General features: G+C 40.5%; 1 protein-coding gene across 1 annotated transcript in view; it reads left to right on the top strand.

Moving 5' to 3' along the window:
- ADCY3 (adenylate cyclase 3) overlaps positions 1 to 22370 on the top strand; it is a 136650-nt gene that overhangs the window by 24638 nt on the left and 89642 nt on the right. Inside the window, exon 3 of the mRNA XM_069071985.1 lies at positions 14171 to 14320. Within this exon, the coding sequence (XP_068928086.1) occupies positions 14171 to 14320 (150 nt within the window). The remainder of the gene's footprint in view (positions 1 to 14170; positions 14321 to 22370) is intronic.

Genomic DNA, 22370 nt, shown 5'->3' with positions numbered 1-22370 from the left:
CCATCTTTTCACAAAACGTATTATATTAGGTAGCTAGGTGGTGTAGACTGCCGAGTTCAAAACTGCCTCAGACAGTTACTAGTTGTGTGACTGTAGGCAAATCAGTTAGCCTCTTTGCCTCAGTTTACTCTTCTGTAAAATGGGTATAATAATAGCATTTGCCTCCTGGGGTTGTTGTAAGGGTCAAATGAGAGAATACTTGTAAAGCATTCTGACAACCCCCAAGGCAGTATATGAATGTCAATGATTGTTGTTACCTGACTTCTAGTCCTGGTTCTGGCACTAATCTGCCAAAGGATGTTAGATAACATACTAGGCCTGCTGCCTCACCAGTGAAATAAAAGACCTGAGGAAATGAGTCACTAAGGTTCCTTTCAACTCTGTGCCTGTGATTTTTTGAAAGTCAAAATTTTTTGTTGTTTTCAGTTCTGTCTGACTCTTCGTGACCCCATTTGGGGATTTCTTGTCAAAGATACTGGGTTTTCCATTTCCTTCTCCAGCTCATTTTACAGATGAGGAAACTGAGACAAACAGGGTTACGTGACTTGTCCAAGGTCACAGAGCTAGTAAGTGTCTGAGGCCAGATTTGCACTTAGGTCTTCCTTACTCCAGGCCTGGGGCTCTATCCACTGCACCACCTAGCTGCCCTAAAGCACAGCTCTACACATGGAAATCTACATAGGTTGTTCTGTGAAGATATGGAAAATATGATGTTTAAAAAGTTTGTTTTGAGGACTCCAAGACCCTAGAACTCTTGGCATAATCCTGTCGAGGACCAGCCACATGGACTCAGTGCCCAGGGCTTTCATGTTACCCCCTTGCTGCCCAGAGCTTCGGTCTCATTGTGCATTGCCCTCCACCTGCCACTGCCCTCTCATCAGTGTCACCTTTGACCCGCCTTTCCCTTGGGGGACTTCCATGTGGCCATTCGATTTGATAACTCTCCTGATGTGTTACTCCGTGCTGGTGTCCTCATGCTTGCTTGTTGATCAATGAGTTCCATTTAAAATAAGTCTTTTTGTTCCACTTTAACTTTTTGAAAAACACTTTACATCTGTTATCTCATCTGAATCTCACAGGGACCCCATGAAGTAGATGCTATAAATATTATTATCTTTATTTTACATATGAGAAAGTCAATCTCAGAGAAAGTAAATGACATGCCACTAGACACACAGAGGCAGGATTAAAATTTGATCTTTTTGATTCCAACCCTAACACTTCCTGGGCAGATAGGTTGTACAGTGGTTAGAGCACTGGCCCTGGAGTTTAAATGCAGCCTCAGACACTTAGTAGCAGTCTGACCCTGGGCAAGTCACTTAACTATGTTTGCCTCAGTTTCCTTATCTGTAAAATGAACTGAAGAAGGAAATGGCAAACCATTCCAATATCTTTACCAAGAAAACCCCAAATGCGGTCACAAAAAGTCTGAAATAACTGAATAATACCAACCACCAACACTTTCTTCATCAGGTAAGATGCCTTTGGGCCCATATCTCAGTTTAATATATGTACTTTCTGGAAACAGTTCCTTAATCCAAAAAAGATGACTTCACTGGGGGTGGCTAGGTGGCACAGCCCTGGAGTCAGGAGGATCTGAGTTCAAATATGGCCTCAGACACTTAACACTTACTAGCCATGTGACCTTGGGCAAGTCACTTAACCCCAATTGCCCTGCCTTCCCCCCTCCAACAAGAAAAAAAAAAGAATGACAAATGACGTCACTGGTTGGCAAACTTTGGCAAGCTCAAATCAAATTGTCCAGGTCCTTTTCTTCTCTACTTCTGTGGAAGGGAGACCAGGTCTCATTCTTTGTATTGTGAAAAATCAGATTCAGCTCTGAAGGCATCATCTCCCCTGGTTCCTTCCTGCCACACTGTTCCTCTGAGTCTTTTTTTTAATTTTCCAAAACATCTAAACAAGTTTTAATGAAGAGATGCTACAGTGCATCCCCATGGCAGTAGAAAACAATGTAATCTCTGAGTTCCTTAAGACAAGAGGACCTGGAATTAGACTTCATGGCTAATCCCCTGTCTCACCAGGGACCTTGGGTTGGGGGGAGTTCCAATGTAGTCACATCTATATTGTAAGAGTAATTGTTAGTAATCTCTGTTTAGAGATGGCATTCTAGTCAGTGTCAGGGAATCTTCAGGACAGAATGAAGCACCAGGGGTTATGTGGATTATTCCTCTGTCTCCAGGCAAAACTGCTATTAAACTGTCCCTGATGGTCATCTATTCCATGTTTAAAGATCTCCAGGGCAAAAGACTTCAATATTGTATCACCTAATAGCTCCACAATTATAGAATGTAGAGTTGGAAGGAACCTTGGAGATCATTTTATATGATAAGCTTTGCTGCAAACTACTCAAGGTCTTAGGCATAGAGAGCACCTCAGGATTGCAGCAGTCTCTCACACAGCACAGGCTTCCTCTTAGCAGAATTACTGACAGGTGGTTATTCAACCTTGAATATATCCAAGAATGGGGAGCTCATTACTTCCTCGGGCAGCTCATTCCATTTTTGGTTAGCTCTCATTGTTCCTTATGTTGAATTGAACTCACTTCTGTAACTTCTACCTCTTGGTCCCAGTTGGAGCTACACTTGTTATTGTTATTATTCAGTCATTTTAGTCATGTCCAAATTTTCAAGACCACTTTTGGGTTTTTGTTGGCAAAAATACTGGAGTGGTTTGCCATTTCCTTTTCCAGCTCATTTTATAGATAAGGGAACTGAGGCAAACAGGGCTAAGTGACTTGCCCAGGGTCACACAGCTAGTAAGTGTCTGAGGCTGGATTTGAATTCAGGTCTTACTGATCCCAGGTCTGGTGCTCTGTCCACTATGCCACCTAGCTGCCCCTGGAGCTATACAGAAGGAGTTGATTCTTTTTATTCCACAAAGGTTAATAACATTTTATAATTGAGACAAACCTTAGAAAAAATACATTATTTTTGTTCAAGGAACAACTGTTTGAGGATAGGCTGGATCATCACTGGCGAGACAGTTTGACTGAGTGGATAATGTGCTGGACCTGGAGTCAGGAAGATTTCTGCCTCTGACACTTACTAGTCATGTGACCACAAACAGGTCACCTGATATTTCTGAGCCTCAGTTTCCTGAACTGAAAAATGAGGGTAATAATGCTATAAGTGCCTATCTGTCTAGGTTGTTATGAGGCTCAAATACAAAATCTATGTAAAGTGCTTTCCAAACTTTAAATGTCAAGGATGTTAGAGAAGGGATTCCTACATTGACTGGGTGTAGCGGCAACCACACTGGCATAACCCGGCTGGCTGCTAGCACAGGCTCTTAGATCTGTTTTACTAGGAAAGATAGCTGTTTAAGGGGTCAACAGTCTTTTTGAATTACATTCACTAGTTTAGAGGAAAAGTCAGCACCCTGAACTTCAGAGCAAATACAAGCAGAGAAATAAAAACCAACATACAGGGCTCTGCCTGAGTCAAAGCAGCATTGCTGTACACTTTGCATACATCCCTGGATCGAGAGAGCCTTTACATCTGAGCAGTTGGGGAGCTCTGAACATACAGCCATTCAGAATCTCAACCAGAGAATCACAAGATCCTTCTCATAATCCAGCCCCCAAAGATAATACCGACAGTGTATTTATACACTTCTCAGAGCCAGAGGGCATCGCAACCCTCCTGACTCAGGGCCTAATTAGAAACTAGCAAAAAGTGTGAAAGCCTTCCTACAAGCAAGCCTCCCCTGAGCAAGTTTCCCTAAATGGGCTCCATGTGAGGCCTATTAATGATCTGGGAAGATCTTAAATCCCATTAACGTTACACTGGGAGGTTGAACTAGAGTTTTTAGGTCCCTTCAAACCCTGATTCTTGGATTTTGTTTTAAAGTGAAGGATGGTAATAGCTTTACAATTTTTGGTATGAGCTTGTGAATTGGCCAAATTCCTGAAGTGGAAACTCTCCACTGGGGCACATCAGCAGCAATTCCCTAATAAAGTGCTCATCATCATCATAGCCATCAGCTGTATAGCATTTTACAATTTCCCAAAAGCTTACAAATATCATACCATCTGGCCTCACAACAGCCCTGGGAGGAGAGGCACCATTACTGTTCCTCTTTCTTTTTTTTACAGTTGAGAAAATTGAGGCAGACATAAATTAAGTGACTTGCTCAGGGTCACACAACCAGGATGTGCGAGAGATAGGATTTGAACTTAGGTCTTCTTCACCAAAAGTCAGCCCTCTATCCACTACACCAGACTGCAAAAAACACAACTTTTTAGTCTTTTTAAAACTTAAAAATATTGCTACTATTGCTTGAGAAAGAACACAGTACACATTTCTTTTTCTTCACGGATTTAAGAAGGCATGTATATCACACATGACAGTACTATATAATTATTGTGGTCAAGACTATTGTATTATTATTTTTTTAACTTTCATATCAGGCAACTGGGTAAAATCCTCAAGATGGGACCCAGATATAATGTGTGTGAACACATAAGAACTCAGAGTAGTAAAGTGGAAGAGAGGTGGGCCTCATTTTCCTCTTCTGTAAAATGATGAGGTTGGTACCTTTCAATTCTATGTCTCATGATCTGCATCAGCCCCTGCCCTTTTCCCCCTCCCTAATTTTACTGATAGAGAAACTGAATATAGAGAAATTAAGGTGACTGGCTCAGTGTCATACAGCTATTGTCTGTGGCAGCATTTGAATCTGGGTCTAGTGCTCTGTCTTCTCACTGTTCCAAGCTGCCTTGAATGTACACAGATAAGAAAATATAAAATAATTTAAATCCAGCCTCAAATACTTAATAGATGTGTGAACTTGGGCAAATCACCCAGTCTTTCCTATCTTCCTCATCTATAAAATGGGGATAATAACAGCACCCAGGAGACAATCCCAGGTTGTTATGAGGAGCAAATGAAATAATATTGTAAAGTGGTGAGCACAGAACCTGGCACATAGTAGGCATCATGTGAATGTTTAGTCCCTCTGCTTCCCCTAGTTTGAGAGGAGAGCATTATCAACCAACAGGATTAAGAAAAGTTTAGAGGAGGTAGTATCTGAGTTGATTCTTGAAGCCTTTAGAGGGGAAGATGAGGGCGTGCCTTTTAAACAAGGGGAAAAACTCATGTGAATGTACACAGAGAGAGGGAAAATGGAACATGAGTTTGGGAACTGCTTAGGTCAGTTCTGCAGAAAAGTTGGGGAGTTAAGGGAAATAATGTTTTACAAAAAGCCTAGAAAGGCAGGTAGGAGTTATGGAGGGCTTTGAATGCCAGGCTGAAGAATTTGCCTTATATCCTAGAGGTGATGAGATTCCATTTCATTCAAGTCAACAAATATTATGAAGTACCAGCCGTGCGACTCTGACAGTCTTGCTGTTCCACAAACTTCGTCTCTGTGCTATTTCTCTGACTATCTCCCATGCCTGGAATTCTCTTCTTCTTCATCTCTACCTTCTGACTTTCTTAGCTTCCTTTAACTCCCCAATAAAATCCCATCTTCTAAAGGAAGCCTTTCTCAGCCCTCTTAATTCTAATGCCTTCCCTCTCTTATTTGTTTCCTTCTTGTCTTTATGTGACTTGTTTGTATATATTTGTTTGTCTGTTGTCTCCTCTATTAGATTGTGAGGTCCTTGAGGGCAGGCACTGCCTTCTGACTCTTTCCTATCCCTAGCACTTAGTACAGTGCCCAGCACATAGTAGGTGATTAATGAATGTTTATTGACTGACTAGAAGGCTCTGGACCAGTCTCTTGGGAACCTAACTTTTAACTGGTGTGTGTGTGTGTGCGCGCGCGCGCGTGCGGGTGTGTGCAAGAAACAACATGTACTGTGGCTTTCATTACAAAGGCATTTCAGGAGGGAGAGAGCACTGTAGGGAGGAGGGGAAAAGGGTACTAGATGGAGCTTCAATAGGAGGTTTGTATTTGAGCTGAGGACTGAAATGAAGCTAGAGATTCTGAGAGGCAGAGGTGAGAAGGCCGGGTAGACAGCTTACACGAAACCAGGGAGACAGGATGAGAATGTCAAGTTTAGAGTATAGCTAATAGGTCAGTTTGATGTGGTCATAGAGTGTGTGAAGGAGAGTAGTACAAAATGTTTGGAAAGGTAAGTGGGAGCCAGATTGGGCTTTAAGTGTTAGGATGAAGAGTTTGTATTTTATCCTAAGGCAACAGGGAGTCATTAAAGATTTTTGAACAGAAGAGTGACATGATTGGGTCTGGGTTTTTTTTTTTTATTAAAAAAAATTATCATTGATTTATTTTTAACATCCTTAAAAAAATTTTTTTAATTCCAGATTCTCTCCCTTTCATCAGTCCTTCCCCTGTCCATTGAGAAGACAAGCAATATGATATCAATTACACATGTGAAATCATTCAAAACAGATTTCTGTATTAGCCATGTTATGAAAAAAAGGCAAGAAAAATAAAATAAAATGAAAAAATTATACTTCAGTTTGAACCCAGAGTTCATCAATTCTCTCTCTGGAGATAGATAGCATTTTCATCATAAGTCCTTTGGAATTGTCTTGGGTCATTGTATTGATTGGAGTAGCTAGGTATTTCACAGCTGATCATAGTACAATATTGCTGTTACTGAGTACAATGATCTCCTGGTTCTGTTCACTTCACTCTGCATCAATTCATATAGGTCTTCCTAGATTTTTCTGAAATCATCCTGCTTGTCACTTCGTACAAAACAATAGTACTCTATCACAATCTTATACCACAGCCTGTTTAGCCCTTCCCCAATTGATGGGCATCCCCTCAATTCCCACTTTGAAACCACAAAAAAAAAACTGCTTTAAGTATTTTTGTACATATTGGTCCTTTTCCTTTGATCTCTTTGGAATACAGACCTAGTAGTGGCATTGCTAGGTCAAAGAGTGTAGATAATTTTATAACTTAAAACTTAAATTATTGATGATACATCCTGTGTTCCTCTCTATCTCTTCTTTGGTCATAAACTTTTCCCTTATCCACAGATCTCACAGGTAAAATTTTCCATACTCCCCTAATTTGTTTATGATGCCACACTTTATGTGCAAATCATGCACCCATTTTGAACTTGTCTTGGTATACAGTGTGAAATATTGGTCTGTGCTTAGTTTTTCCCAAACTATTTTCTAGTTTTCCCAGCAATTTTTTTGAAAATAGTGAGTTCTTGCCCTCCAAAGATTGGATTTAAGGGTTTATCAAACACTCGATTACTACAGTCATTTACTGCTGTGTATTGTGTACCTGATCTATTCCACAGCTCCACCCTTTATTTCTTAGCTAGTAACAGATTGTCTTGATGATTACTACTTTTTAATATAGTTTGAAATCTGGTACCACCCAACCACCTTCTTTTACATTTTTAAAAAAATTTTTTGAGGGGGATTAGTCATTTCTCCTTTTGGCTATCCTTGAGCTGATGCACCAGAGTTTCTTTTTATTTATTTATTTATTTATTTTTTGCTTTTTGGAAAGGGGAAGGTAAGGCAATTTGGGGTTAAATGACTTGCCCAAGGTCACACAGCTAGTTTTGTGTTGTGTCTGAGGTCGGATTTGAATTCAGATCCTCCTGACTCCAGGGCTGGTGCTCTATTCACTGCAATACCTAGCCACCCCCTTTACATTTTTTTCATTGATTTCCTTGATATTCTTGACTTTTTGTTCTTCTAGATGAATTTTGTTATTAATTTTTTTTCTAGATCTACAAAATGATTCCTTAGTAGTCTGATTAGTATGGCACTGAATAAGTAAATTAATTTAGGTAAAATTGTAATTTGTATTATATCAGCTTGGTCTGCCCATGAGCAATTAATATTTCTGTATTTGTTTAGATCTGTCTTTATTTGTGTGAAAAGCATTTTGCAATTGTGTTTTTACAATTCCTGGATTTGTCTTGGGAGATGACCTCCCAAGTATTTTATGTTTTTTGCAGTTATTTTAAATGAAATTTTTTTTCTTTCTCTTCCTGCCAGATTTTATTGGGTAGGTCTGTATTTTAGGAACATTATTTTGGCGGCCAAAAAGAGTATAATCAGAAAAACCAATTAGGATACTATTGTAATGATTCAGGCAAGAAATGATGTAGGATTCAACTGTGGTAGTGGCGCTCTGTGCATGGAGAGAAGGGGATGAATGAAAAGTTGTCACAGAGAGAGAATCAGTGAGATTTGGCAACTTGTTGGATGTGAGATCTTGAGTGAAGAAGAAGGAAGAGGGGAGATTGATGTGAACTTGTATGATTTAAGATGCACTGCAGCAATGAGGGAAGTCTGAAGTTAATGAGTTCCATTTGGGTCAGGATGAGTTGGAAATTGCTTTGTGGCCAAACTTCTTAAAAATGCCATCTACAATAGGTGCCACCACTTTCTCATCTGTAAAGGGCAGAGATGGGAATATACTTAGCAGCTTTTGAAACATCTGTTATTATAGAAAGTTTCACCAAAGAAAATGATGAGATAATATGTCACAACTTAGAACACATAATGCCAAACACTTTTAGAATAATGTGATCATTAGGAGAAAATCGATATCTCCAAATGCTCTCATCTGTAAAAGAGAGAAACAAGTCAATATTTTGGACATATGACTGAAAAAAATTAGAAAAGCAACAAATCAGAAACATCAGCTATTATTATTCCAGTCCTAAGGCTCTAAATTTCAAATCTCTGTACCTCTGCACAAAAACTTGTCACTGTGATTACATATAGACTTAACAAAGGGATAAAGAGATTAATAATATTCTCTGGAGGCTGTGAGAAGACCAGTTTTCACTAGGTAATAGATTTGAGACCCATAATCCATTAGACCAAGTACTAAATAAGAATTTAGCTCTATATTCTTAGTTAAGTAAGTATCTCTCCTTGTTCTTGCTGTTTTATCCTCAAGCTTCAACTACTTAGAACAGATTGAAAACCAAGCACTAAGTAAAAGAGATACCCCAGCAACAGCATAGAGCCTTACATGTAGACAATCTTTAATGAATGTTTGTTTAATTGAATGAGAGAGCTGTCACAAGACCAGTGAACTAAAGCTTTCAGATTTGTCAGTAAGGATGTTGGACTAAATGATCTCTAAGAGTCATTTTGAAATTTAAAATCCTATGTGAGTATGTCCTAATATACCAGCAATTTGAACAACATTAATTATTTGATTTCTCAAACCTTGAGGCATTAAAAGAGGCTAGGGGAAGTCTAATTGGAAGGGCAGTAAGTTTACATTTGTGGGGAAGTTGATGGATATCCATATCTGGAGAAACTCTAGCTCCTCTGTTGCCTTCTAGCCCCACACGACCAGAGGCATCCATTTTAGAATCACCCAGATCAGATTAGAGCCACCCATCTCAGGCTGTCTGGCCAGACTCAGAATTACCTGGCCCAGACAGAGACTTCTGGCTGGAAGCCAAGTATGTACTCTATGTCCCATCAGTTCAGTTAACATTTCTATACAGATGATTCCCAAAGACCCCCAAATCTATAAAAACCAGCCTTAATCACTCTTTTTTTTTATCCCCAACAGCCAGCTAGACATCTGAACATCCTACTGGCTCCTCAAATTCAACACATCCAAAACAGAACTTTTCTCCCCTAGAAACACCTCTTTTCCTTCCCTTCCCTTCCCTTCCCTTCCCTTCCCTTCCCTTCCCTTCCCTTCCCTTCCTTTCCTTTCCTTTCCTTTCCTTTCCTTTTTTTAAAAGCAATTGGGGTTAAGTAACTTGCTCAAGGTTACACGGCCAGGTGTTTCTGGGTAGGTGCTAAATGTCTGAGTCCGGATTCGATTCCAGGTCATCCCGACTCTGGGGCTGGTGCTCTTACTCACTGTGCTACCTGGCCGCCCCAAAACACCTCTTTCTCAAATTCCCAAGTTTCTGTTGAAAATACCACCATCTTTTCACCCATTATCACTAATCAGAGTCACCCTTAGCCCTTCCTTATCCTTCACTCCCTCCATTCATATCTAATTAGATGCCAGGTCTTGTTGATTCTTCCTCTCCAGGCTGTCCCCTTCTCTGTATTCACATTGTCAGCCATTCTGGTTGAGGCCATAATCACCTCTCACAATAATCTCCAAGTTAGTCTCCCTCTTTCCATCCTGTCCCCTCTCCAGTTCTTCCTCTATTTGGCTACTAGAGTAAATTTTCACAGAATGTTTCTAAATCTTAGATCAGACCTACTCCCTTATTAAAAATCTTTAGTAGTTCCCTATTTTCTAATAGGGAAACTGAGACCCAGAGAGAAGAAGGGGATTTGCCCCAGGTCACACAATGAGTTAGTGGCAAGGCTGAGACTCCTTCCTCAGTGCTGATTCCCTGGCCAGGGCTCTTTCCATTCCACTAGTGCCTAGACACCACTGAGCACTACCAACTGAAACCAAATGTGGTATCTGAGTTTGAGACTAATGGGTCATGTTGCTTTTAAACCTAGGTTTTCAACTTTTTACTTTCTTCTGGCACCACTTAATAGCCATACCATTGATTTTCTCCTTGCCAAAACTTTTTCCCCTAAGGCCATATGCCCAGAGTTTCCCCTTCCTCCTTTACTCCAGTGATACACCCATGAAACTACATTAACAAGCCAACATACATAACAACCTGGTGGCACAGGAAGCCCTTACTGAGGATTCTGATCCATCCCATAAGCATCGAAAGATGCCAGGCGTCTACAGTCTACACTATAGCATCTCCTTGGTGCTTCTCAGCAACAGGGCTGCTCTAGCATCTAGCACTGCAAATGGCAGGCCCTCCAACTCCAAGTCCAGTGTCTTGGCTACTGTGCCACAGAAGGAGAATGCTTAACAACTTCTAAATGGTGATAATTTGCCCCATGGGATTCCGTCTTCAGAGTTGTCATAAGCCAAGGGAATAGGTTAGTGCCATAACTATGGATGAATGGAGTTCTGAAATTCTTCATTTTATGTAGTGTCGAAGCTACAAAATAATCAGCCAGCACTTATTAAGTGCCTACTATATGCCAGGCATGGTACTGGGAATACAAAGGATATTCTAATGGGGGATACAGCAAGTATGTTTACATATAGAGAAGTACATACTGAATAAACAGAAAAAGGACAAATATAAGGTCATTTGGGAGTAAGTACATTAGTATTTGTAAGGATCAATAAAGATGATGTTTAAGTTATGTCTTGAAGGATTCTCTGAAGAAGGGGTACATGGATCACAATCATTGCAAAAACCCTGAGATGGAAGAAAGACTTTCATGAATGAGGAACAGAGAAGAGACCTGTTCGGCTGGATTACAGAGTGTCAGAGGGCGAGTAATGTCCAATGAAGCTGGAAAGATAGGCTGGAGCCAGTTTGTGAAGCTAATGTGGTATTTTAGAAGCTAAAGAGCTATTTATATTTGATCCTAGGGGCAATAGGGAGCCACTGGAGTTCATTGAGTAGGGGCAGCCTTGCTCTTGTGGAAGATCACTTTGGCAGCTGTGTGGCAAATTTACTGGAATAGGGAGAGATTTGAGACAGGGAGACCAAACCACTTCCCATACATCATGTCATTTGATCTTTATGACAACTCTGAAAGACAGAAATGTTCCATTATATAATATCCCCATTTAACAGTTGGGAAAGTGAGACCCAGAGAGCTAGAAAAAGGCAAGTCTTCTGACTCTAAGTTCAATGCCCCAACCACTACCATATGTCACTTCTTTGTAGTGATTCAAATGTCAGTCAGTCAACAAGCATTTATTATGCACCTACTATGAGCCAGACACTGATGGTTTTTATGTTTGTCTTTTTTTTTTACTAGATATATGAGTTCATTGGCATCTCTAGGAACTCCCAGTGATGACATTCTCTCTAGTAATGCAGATTAGCACTTGTTCTAGGGCACTAAGGTTAAATTAACTAAGGTTACCCTGTCAGAGGTGGGACTTGAACACTAGTCTTCCTGACTGAGGCTGGTGACTCTCTGCCTACTATATCATGCTGTGTCTTCGCACTGGCAACTTAAAGACAAAAAATAAACTTTTACTGCCTTCCAGTAGCTTTTGATGTATTGAGGGAAACAGGTACCTAGAGAAGCATTTGACTATATACAGAACATCCCAAAAATCTTAGTGCAGTTTTAAGATTGCTTCTTAAAAGCAATTTTTAACTTCAAAAACAGAAATGTTACAAACTTGCAAAAAGCATAATTTGAAAAGGTTAACTATTTTAGTTTCTTTTATTCTTATTTTATGCTTATTTAGTTTTGTGAATTTTAAATAATAAAATTTTACTTTTTGTTTCAGGCCCTCCTGAGGCTAGGATAACAAAGTCAATCCTTTCAAGGACTCAGCAGCAGCTGATGAAAGTTTTTGCAAACTTTAAAAGTCAACTAGAGCAAAGTATGCACAAAAGGGTGGTTATGTTGAATTTTAATAAGAAACAGATCAATATTTTAAAATTTTAAACAATTGACTTTTCAGTTTTTTTTTTCAAATTGTAGCATTAATACATCCAAAGTTGTTAAAGCTTGAAAATGCAGTAGGACTTTTTGGACACACCGCATAGTAAATATTTGTTGTTGTTCAGTCATTTTAGTTGTTTCCAACTCTTCATGACCCCATCTGGCGTTTCCTTGGCAAGACACTGTAGTGGTCTGCTATTTCCTTCTCCAGTTCATTTTACAGATGAGGAAACTGAGGCAAACAGGGTTAAGTGACTTGCCCAGAGTCTAGTAAATATCTGAAACTAGATTTGAACTCAGGTCTTCCTGACTCCAGGCCCAGCCCTCTCTATCTTATCTACTGCCTCCCTAACTAATGTTTGCCAGAGTAAATGTATACACATACAATGTAAATGCAAGGTCATTTGTTGGGGGAGGGAAGGGATATATTATCATCATCTGGAAAAATCTAGAAAGGTCTTATGTAGAAGGTGGTGTGTGAGCTGAGCTTTGATATAAACTAGGGGTTCTACGAGGTAAGGAGGAAGTATATTGCAGCTAGGTGCCAGAATGTTGGGCCTAGAGTCAGGGAGACCAGAGTTCAAATCCTGATTCAGGAACTTAATAGATATGTGATCCTGGACAAGTCACTTTACCTCGGTTTGCCTCATTTTCCTTAACAGTAAAGTGGGGATAATAATAGCACCTATTTTGCAGAATTGCTGTGAGGCTCAAATGAGATGATATTTGCAAAGTACTTAGCTACGTGCCTGGAACTTAGTAGGTGCTGTCTGTATGTTAGCTCGTTATTATTTTTTATTTTTTAAAATTTATTTATTTACTTTTAGTTTACAATTCCACAATCCCTTGAGTTCCAGGTTTTCTCCCCCACCCTCCCACGGCAGCACGCAATCAAATATAGGTTCTGCACCTAACTTCACATTAAATATTAGTCAAGTTGTAAAGAAGGGTTATAACCAATGGAGTGAACGGGAAAGAAGGAACAAAACAAAACAAAACACAAAAGAGAGAGAGCAAGTAGTTTGCTTTGATTTGCAGTCAGACTCTGCAGTTTTTTCTCTGCATGTGGATATCCCTTTCCATCAGGAGTCTTTGGGAGTTGTCTTCTAACCTTGCATTGCTGAGAGGAGCCCGGTCTATCAAAGTTAGTCGTCACAGATACGATGTATCTGTAATTGCGTACAAAGTTCTCCTGGTTCTGCTTTCCTTGCTCATATGCTACCTTATTATTATTACAAGCATGGGGTATAACCCATGGAAAGGTTCAGAGAAAGAAGGTGGCATGTCATGTAGGGGGAATAGCCTGATAGTTTGGCTGGGCCATAGAATGTATATAAGTATAATAAGCCTGGAAAGATAGTGTGGAGCCAGGTTATAAAGGACTTTAAATGTCAGATAGAGGGATTTCTATTCAATATTAGAAGTAAAAGAAAGCCACTAGACTCCACTGGTCAGGGGAGTGACAGAGTAACATAATCAGACATATTTTAGAACTATCTCTTCTACAGTTCTGTGGAGAATGGATTGGATAGGAAAGAGACTAGAGGCAAGGATACCCACTAAGGGGCTATTGGAGTATTCTGGGGAGAGGAGATGAAAGAAGGGGAAGATTCCATTGCACTCCATTAATAGATCAAGTTCAGAAGTATTGCTACGATTCAGGGTGCCACAGCTATCTAGTAATACTGTTACATTGACCACATCTCCTCATCACCTTCTTACATCTCTCCTTTGGAATGTTACCTCACTCTTGACTCTTCTGTCTTCCCCCTGGAATACAGATCCTGGCTAATGTTATCATCTACCTGTGCGCCATCATCGTGGGGATTATGTCCTACTACATGGCTGACCGCAAGCATAGGAAGGCCTTCCTTGAAGCCCGGCAGTCCCTTGAAGTGAAGATCAACTTGGAGGAGCAGAGCCAGCAGCAGGTAAATCTAATGTACTGGGGATACCAATGTAAGGATTTTACAAAACTCTACAGAATCTAGCAATAGGACAAAGTAAGATAATGGGTCAAGATGAATGTTGGTGAACTTATGTGGGGTCTTAGGGATAAGAGCTGATCTGGTTGATTATAGGTCATCTAGTCTACAAATGTTCTTGTAATGCTCCAGCTGCATTGGATCTCATACTAAGTTCTCTGCAGGCTCATTTCCTCCTCAACTGCTTTTCACTATTTCTTCAGTTACTGCCATTTCTAATCTTCTAGATAGGACCATCCCAGTGTTATGTAAATAAACTTGTATGCTAAACCAGAGGTGTCAAATTGGCAGCTGCAGGCTGCTCACAAAACTGACCAGATTATGACCAGATTAAAATATAATTGGGAAATATCAACAAATAAAAATACAATACAATATAGCTGATCTTAATGTGTGGTTTTCTAAGTCAAAGTACAGCCTGAAGATCCATTTCCATTTGAGTTTGATGCCTCTGAGCTAAACCATTGTTGCACTTGGCACTGTCAAATCTCCATTTGTCCAGGAGATGGAATGTTTCCTGGCTGAGGTTATTTCTGGGTTCTTTTGACCTCCTTGTTGTGTTGATCATTGGAAAAGTTAAACTTCTCCAAGTAATGGTGAGTCATGGTCAATGTCTGCTTTTGCTTATTTACCACTTTTCAAAATCCACAGTTGGTTGAAAACAGGTCTGATTGGAACTTCTGGAAACACATGCAGTGTTTTCATTTTCATCCTTTCTTCTAATTTGCTATTGATTTTTTTCCTAACCAGTTTGCCCTTAGATGTCTGATTCTACAGTGACTTCTATGTTGGAGGCCAGGCATTTCCAATCTCTTAAGAGAGAGTCATTTTTATTTCTTTGCCTTGTTGCTTAGTGCTCACCACTGTGAGCCCCTCCTTACTCTCTTCTTGAAGAAAATATTCACAACATCCAGGTTGGAGGTATCTGCATCATCTATAAGCCTTATTTTCCAGCATGGTTTCTCTGTCCTCCCTTTACACTCCCAGAACTATATTGCTTTTCCTTGGGCAGATGTCTTGCTTTTAAAATTCTGTCATTTCAATCACTGAATCCATACCTTATCCCTTCTAAATCTCTAGAAAATTTTTTTTCCTTAGTATATCTCTGTATCTCTGTACCTCTCTCTCTCCCCTCTCCCTTTTGCTCTCTCTCTCCCTCCCTCCCCCCTTACCTGTCTCCCTCTCTCTTTCTCTCTCTCTCTCTCTCTCTCTCTCTCTCTCTCTCTCTCTCTCTCTCTCACACACACACACACACACACACACACACACACACACACATATTTGATATCACATTTTTTCCCTTGATGCTTCTCTATTCATGACCTTCCTTAGTCAGCCGTATGATGGTAGTGGGAGACAGAAGGGAGGAAAGGGCAAAGGAGTCTTGGGGGGGAGGCGCCGATGACCAAGAAACCCCTCAGAGTCATAGCTTTTTGGTCTGAATAACTATTTTGGGTCTGACATGAATACCAGCATTTATTAAAGCAGCCACTGTCCAGAATTATGTAATTCAGGGAAAGATACAAAAGTAACATTGCAATGACTAAAGTGGGACACGTGGCCAATGCTATTACAAGCAACAACAGACTGACAAAGTTTTGGTCTAATGACCAAACTCAAATGAGGGAGGAGTGCCCAGTGGATGGTCTGGCAATATAGAGGAGGGCACTGCCTCCCTGGAAGCTTGCCACCTGGGGTCTGGAGTCTACCTGGAAGCTCGGCAAGGGGAAGCCCTTTGGGGGACCACCTTAGGCTCATTTGCTTATCAGCTTCTGAGAACTCTACCAAATCTGGCAGGATTTGGTGACTCCATAGGGGAATGTGGCCTAGCTGTTTGTTTGTGGCTGGTCATGGGGCCAGGAGCATAAATAACTCCATTATATTGCATCATCCCTTAGAACAAAGAAAAAAAAGAGGAAAAATAGCAGTTTAGCAAAACCGACCAATACACCAATTATGTCTGACAATGTCTACATCCATAGTCCAGCTAGCCGAGGGAGCTAGGTGGTACAGGGAAGGAGTATGGGCCTTGGAATCAGGAAGACCCGAGTTTGAATTCTGCCTCAGACACTTGCTAGCTGTGTGAATCTGGGCAAGTCTCCGTGCCTCATCTGTAAAATGAAGATGATAGTGGCACCTGCCTCACAGAGTTATTGTATCAAAATAAGATCACGTATGTGGTTTTGCAAATCCTAAGCTGCTATATAAATGATAGCTACCTTCATGACAATTTTTCTCATACATTGGATCACATCACTCTTCTGCTCTAGACCGTGTAATGGCTCCCTACTGCCTGGAGAGTAAATTCTTCAATGGCTAACTAATCTACCTTTCCAGCATGGTTTTGTCCCACTCTCCACCATGTTCTGTCTGCATCAGTCCAGATGGATTACCCTCTGTCCCACACCCTTCTGGTGTTTCCCACTTGCATGCCTTTGTTTATGCTGTTTCTTGTGCCTGGAATTCCCTCTCCCAACTCTGTCTGTTGAATTCTTGCCCATTGGCTAAAGGCCAGCTCAGAGGCCAACTCTGTATGAAGCCTTTCCTGCTCTCTCAGTTGATAATGACTTTTCCCAAGTCAAATATCACATAGCACTTTATTATGCACTTATCATATATTGCTTTCCATGATTTTTTTTTGGAGGGGGGAAAGTAAGGCAATTGGGGTCAAGTGACTTGCCCAAGGTTACACAGCTAATAGGTGAGTCAAGTGTCTGAGACTAGATTTGAACTCAGGTCCTCCTGACTCCAGGACTGGTGCTCTATTCACTGTGCTGCCCCTTTCTGTGATTTTTTAGAAGAGGGGTATAATATGTCATGTTCCCAGATAAACTAAGCTCTAAACTTCATGGGTTCAGGGACTGCCTCACTAAAACTTTGGATCTTGCCCTATGCCCAGCAGTGTTCTATATTCAGCGATGGCTCTTGAATTGGAATTGAATTTGTCTGTCTGCACCAGTTGTTAGTCTTATGATGTTCTCTTAAGTGTCCCATTTCTTTCCCTTTGTGCCTGTCTTGGTGTTCATTCACTGAACGTAAGAACTGGGAGAGACTGAGTGTCTACTGACTTGTTTAACTGACAGTAATCGCTTTAGGCAGAGGGAGAGTGCTGGATGATATAATTAGACCCACTGTGGGGGTCGAAAGAGACAGGGAAAGGGAGGGAGGGAGGGAGAGAAGAAAGGAGGGAGGAAGGGAGACGAAAGGAGGGAGGAAGGGAGAGGGAAGGAGGGAGAGAGAGAGAGGGGGAGAGTGAGAGGAGGAGAGAGGGAATGAGGGAGAGGGAGACAGAGAGTGAGACAGACAGAGAAGGGGAACAGAGAGAGAAAGAGGAGGGAGGGAAGAAGAGAGGGAGGAGAAGGGGGAAGGGAGTAAGGAAGAGGGAGAGAGAAGAGGAAAAGAAGGAAGGAGAGAAAGAAGAGAGGGGGAGAAAGGAAGAGAGGGAAAAAAGGAGAGAGCGGAGAGAGAGAAGAGGGAACAGAGAGAGAGGAGAGACATAGAAAGAAAAAGAAATAGCAAGGAAGGAAGGAAAGAAGTAAAGTAAGAGGAAGTTAGGAGATGATATCACCTATCACCTCCCCTCAGACCCAGATGGAGATGGCCTAGGATCCTGAACTTGAGGACTTCAAGAATAGTAGTGACCCTTGAGGCAGCCAGGTGGTTCAGCGAGTAAGAGCACCGGCTCCAGAGTTGGGATGACCTGGGATCGAATCCAGGCTCATATACTTAGCACCATACCCAAAAATAACTGGCCGTGTATCCTTGAGCAAGTTACTTAACCCCAATTGCTTAAAAAAAATAGTAGTGTGGAGAGGATGTGGGCAAACTGGAACACTAATGCATTGTTGGTGGAGTTGTGAACTGATCCAGCCTTTCTGAAGAGCAATCTGGAACTATGCCCAAAGGGCTATAAATACTTTCATACCCTTTGATCCAGCAATACCACTCCTAGGGTTATATCCCAAAGAGATCATAGAAATGGGAGAAAGACCCATATGTACAAAAATGTTTATAGCAGCTCTTTTTGTTGTGGCAAAGAATTGGAAATTAAGGGGGTGTCCATCAATTGGGGAATGGCTGAACAAGTTGTGGTATATGCATGTTATGGAATATTATCGCGCTATAAGAAACGGGGAGCAAGTGGTCTTCATATTTACCTGGAGAGGCTTAAAAGAACTGATGATGAGTGAGAAGAGTAGAACCAGGAGGAATTTGTACACAATTACAGACACATCGTATGTGTGATGACCAACTTTGATAGACTGGACTCTTCTCAACAATGCAGGGATATAAGTCAATCCCAAAAGACGCACGATGGAGAGAAAAATGTGCATCCAGAGAAAGAACTAGAAAGAACTAAATTTATATCCAGGTGGAAGCAAAATACCTGATCTTTTTCGTTCTCTTATTTGATTTTATGTCCTCTTTACCATTTTTCATTCCAGCTGGTACAATCCATCCTTATAACCTGACCATTGTATAATGTGAAAGTATTTACAGATCCTATACTTGATTATAAGACGCCATGGGGAGGAAAGGGAGGGAGGGGGACAAAATGTGAAATTCAAGGAATTGTGGAATTGAATCCTGTAAACTAAAAGGAAACAAACAAATTAATAAATTAAAGAATTAAAAAAAAATAGTAGTGGCCCACCTCTCCTCCCCCCTAGACTATCAGTCTTATTTCCATCCCCACCCCCATAGCCCTCATCTGGGGAATTAGCCCTTGGTGGAGATGCAGCCTGGCTGCAGGTGCTGCAGTCACAGTGCTGTCAAATGGTTCAACACTCCAGAAATGGATTTGAATTTAGTTGTGGAAATAACATCAAAGAAGATGCAGTCCATGTACTTTGCCCTTCACTGTACCCTAAGGATCATGGGGGCCTTTCCAGCTGACTGGCAGCTGAAACCTCCTCTAGATGTTCTATCCCCTTATTAGCACGTGAACTCCTTAAGAGCAAAGACTGTCTTACTTCTCTATTTTTATCACTGTTGCTTAGCACAAAGTAAGTACTTAATAATTTCTTATTCGTTGATTCATTTATAATTGATAAAATTTTGTTGTTTTCTGAATCCGGTTTTTTCTTTTACAATTTTGCAAATCCCTATTGTTTGAGGAAAAAAACCACCAACCCAAGAAATAAAAGAACCCACTTAAAACCTTAAACTATAAATTAAATGCTTAAAATAATCCATAAATAGGATCATAGAACAATATTTCTGCTTTCTATTAAAAGGTGTTATAATATTGAAACAGAAAAAGGGTTTTTAGTATGAGCCCATGTTGTTTTGTTTTGTAAATGCTACAGATGATGAAGAAATATCTCCAAAGTCTTTGTCCCTAGAGGCCCCCCCCCCAGCCTTGAGGATCTTAATCTGATAGTACAGAAAGGTATCTCTCTTGATCTTTGAAGAACACCCCCCCCCCCCAAGGAGTTATCAGTTTCCCTGAATAACTAAATCCCAATTAGCTGAAGTCCTTCTTGATGTAAGGTAAACACCCTCCCTCGCAATTTCACCCTGTACATTCTCTTGTCCTCAGTGATTGTAAAGGTTTTATCATCCTTCGAGTCATACCCTTAATATTTGAGAATGCTTGATGCCCTCATTTCTATCTTTCCTTCTTCAATCAGCTTTTTGTTCTATAATCTTCACCCCCTCCCCCTTCATCCATTTCAATATCATTTTGTATCTTCATTTTCCTCTAATTATGAAATGCCTTTAGCTGCAAAATTGTAGAACTTTTCTTTCAGTAGATATATCCAAGACAGAATAAAAATGAGTGATAAATTGGGTTCCAAGGGGAGCAGCCTGGATTGCCTATGAGAAATCAGAAAGCTTCTTTAGAGACCTATACTTTTCTCAGAAATAAAGGCTCATTTTTTTATGCCAAAGTTATGTAGCTAGAAGTCTTGGAACACCAGAGTTTGTAACGAAATAAGAATGTTGCACAGAGAGCAAGAGAGCATTGGAGAGGTCCATAGGGTGTGGGGGTGAGAGAGGGCAGGTTGTGACATGGATCAGATAAGGACCTTGAAAGAAGAACTGGGGGAAAAGACATCATGAGAGAAATAAAAGTGTAAGTGAGAAAGTACATGATATGGCCATGTTACAGAGTGGAGGGCTGCTGTGTTGTGACATCAAGGTCACTGGTGTTTTTGCAGTGGTAGGAGGAAAGGAGGTAGGCTCCCAGCACTTCAGCTACATCATGCATGGTGTATTTGTGGTAGGGCAGGGACCAGAGTTGCCATGGATGGATAGATATACATGGAATGCAATCTGTATCATTGGAGAGATCACAGGTCCATTGTAATATTAGGGGTATGTCAGTTTTCCTCTAGAGAAATTTTCTCCAGATCTTCTCAAGGTTATACATATATATGCATATGTGTATATGTACGTATGTGTGTATGTGTATTATATACATATATCTGTATGTATATATACATATGTGTGAGTATATGTGCATACACATATATACTTTATATATACATCATATATTCTTTGCATATATGTTGTATATACTTTGTGTATATAATAAATGTTTATGCAATATACTTTGTATATATTATATATACTTTATGTGTATATATACATATGTAATGCATACATACATATATATGTATATACTTTGCCTTATCTTACCTACAGCTAAGTCTCTATCTTCCCAACCCTTTCCTTTTTAGCCCCCTTTCACGTGCTGTCTCCCATTAGAATATAAGCTCCATGAGGGTGGGACTGTCTTGCTTGCTTGTATTTGCACCTACCTGAAGACCTCCAGGGAGTGGGAATCAACCACTTTCTATGGCCATCTTTTCTACTTTTGACCAGCTCTTATTGTTTGGTCATTTTTCATATATACAGATATAGTTTTCTTTTTTTTCTCCACTGAACACAGAGTTCCAGGAAGGGTCTGATTTCATTGATCTTATTGGGAATCCTTGTGAACCAGGGGAAAGAGACAAAAGCTGAGGGATTTAAATCTCTTTTATAGCAGAAGAGCCCAAAGCACAGAGTGTAGCCAGAACTTACTGTCTCTCAGTGAATGGGCAGTTGAGCTAGGAGGCCCAGCTCTATAATTTAAGACAGACTGATTCTCTCCATGCCACAAGGATGTGTGTATTATCATACTGGGTAAGACCAGAGAGTATGTTCTAAGCCTAGGCCTTCTCTGACACTAACACCAAAGGAAGTTGATGAGGAAGGGCCTGTGATATCTACCACAAATCAATTAATCACTTCCCTGCTCCAAACCATGATACCTGCACTCCTGCCTTCATCCCCTAACCCACTGTCCCCACTGGAAACTTGGACTATGCCCCTGGAGCCAATTTGGACTCTGATCAGTGAGCTTCGCCTTGTCTTGCCCACAATCAAGCCTTAGGCTTGCTTCCCAGCCACTGACAGTCCTCCTGTCTTCCCCTCTACTTTTCAGGACCCTTTTATATACTGTCTTCCAACAGAATATAAGCTCCTTGAGGGCAGGGACCATCTTGCTTGCTTGTATTTATATCTCTAGCACTTAGTAGAATACTTAACATGTAGTAAGTGCTTTATTTAAAAAAAAATGTTTTAACGAATCAGTTGATCATCAAGCATTTACTAAGTGCCAGAGATTAAGTATATACCCTTGGACCACAGGAGATGTCACCCATTAATTTCTCTCTCTCTTTTTAATGATTTTAAAAATGTCCAGACCATGCTCACCCCTTGGGTTATAAGTCCCATAAGCTGACTATGCATTGAGTTCAGTAGAACTTTATCTGCTTTGTCCTGAATCTGTCCCTTTCAAAGCCAAAGTAGCCTCAGTTTTAATACTCTGGAACTTGATCAAATCTATGCCTGTCACCAATTTTCTGTTCTCATTCCTTCCCTATGTGATTTTATGAATTTGGATTACATCCTGTTGACCTGAAAGTTTGGTTGAAGCAGACAAACAGGCTAGGTGATACACATTTATATCATTTATTCCCATAAAGCTAGCAGATACGTGCTA

Source organism: Petaurus breviceps, unplaced genomic scaffold, assembly GCF_028583685.1.
Source record: "Petaurus breviceps papuanus isolate PSGF00001 unplaced genomic scaffold, PetGlider_PUasm1.0 90845, whole genome shotgun sequence".
In the NCBI taxonomy this organism is placed as follows: Eukaryota; Metazoa; Chordata; class Mammalia; order Diprotodontia; family Petauridae; genus Petaurus; species Petaurus breviceps.
Note: the sequence above shows the minus strand (reverse complement) of the source record. Positions and strands in the feature narration are given on the sequence as shown.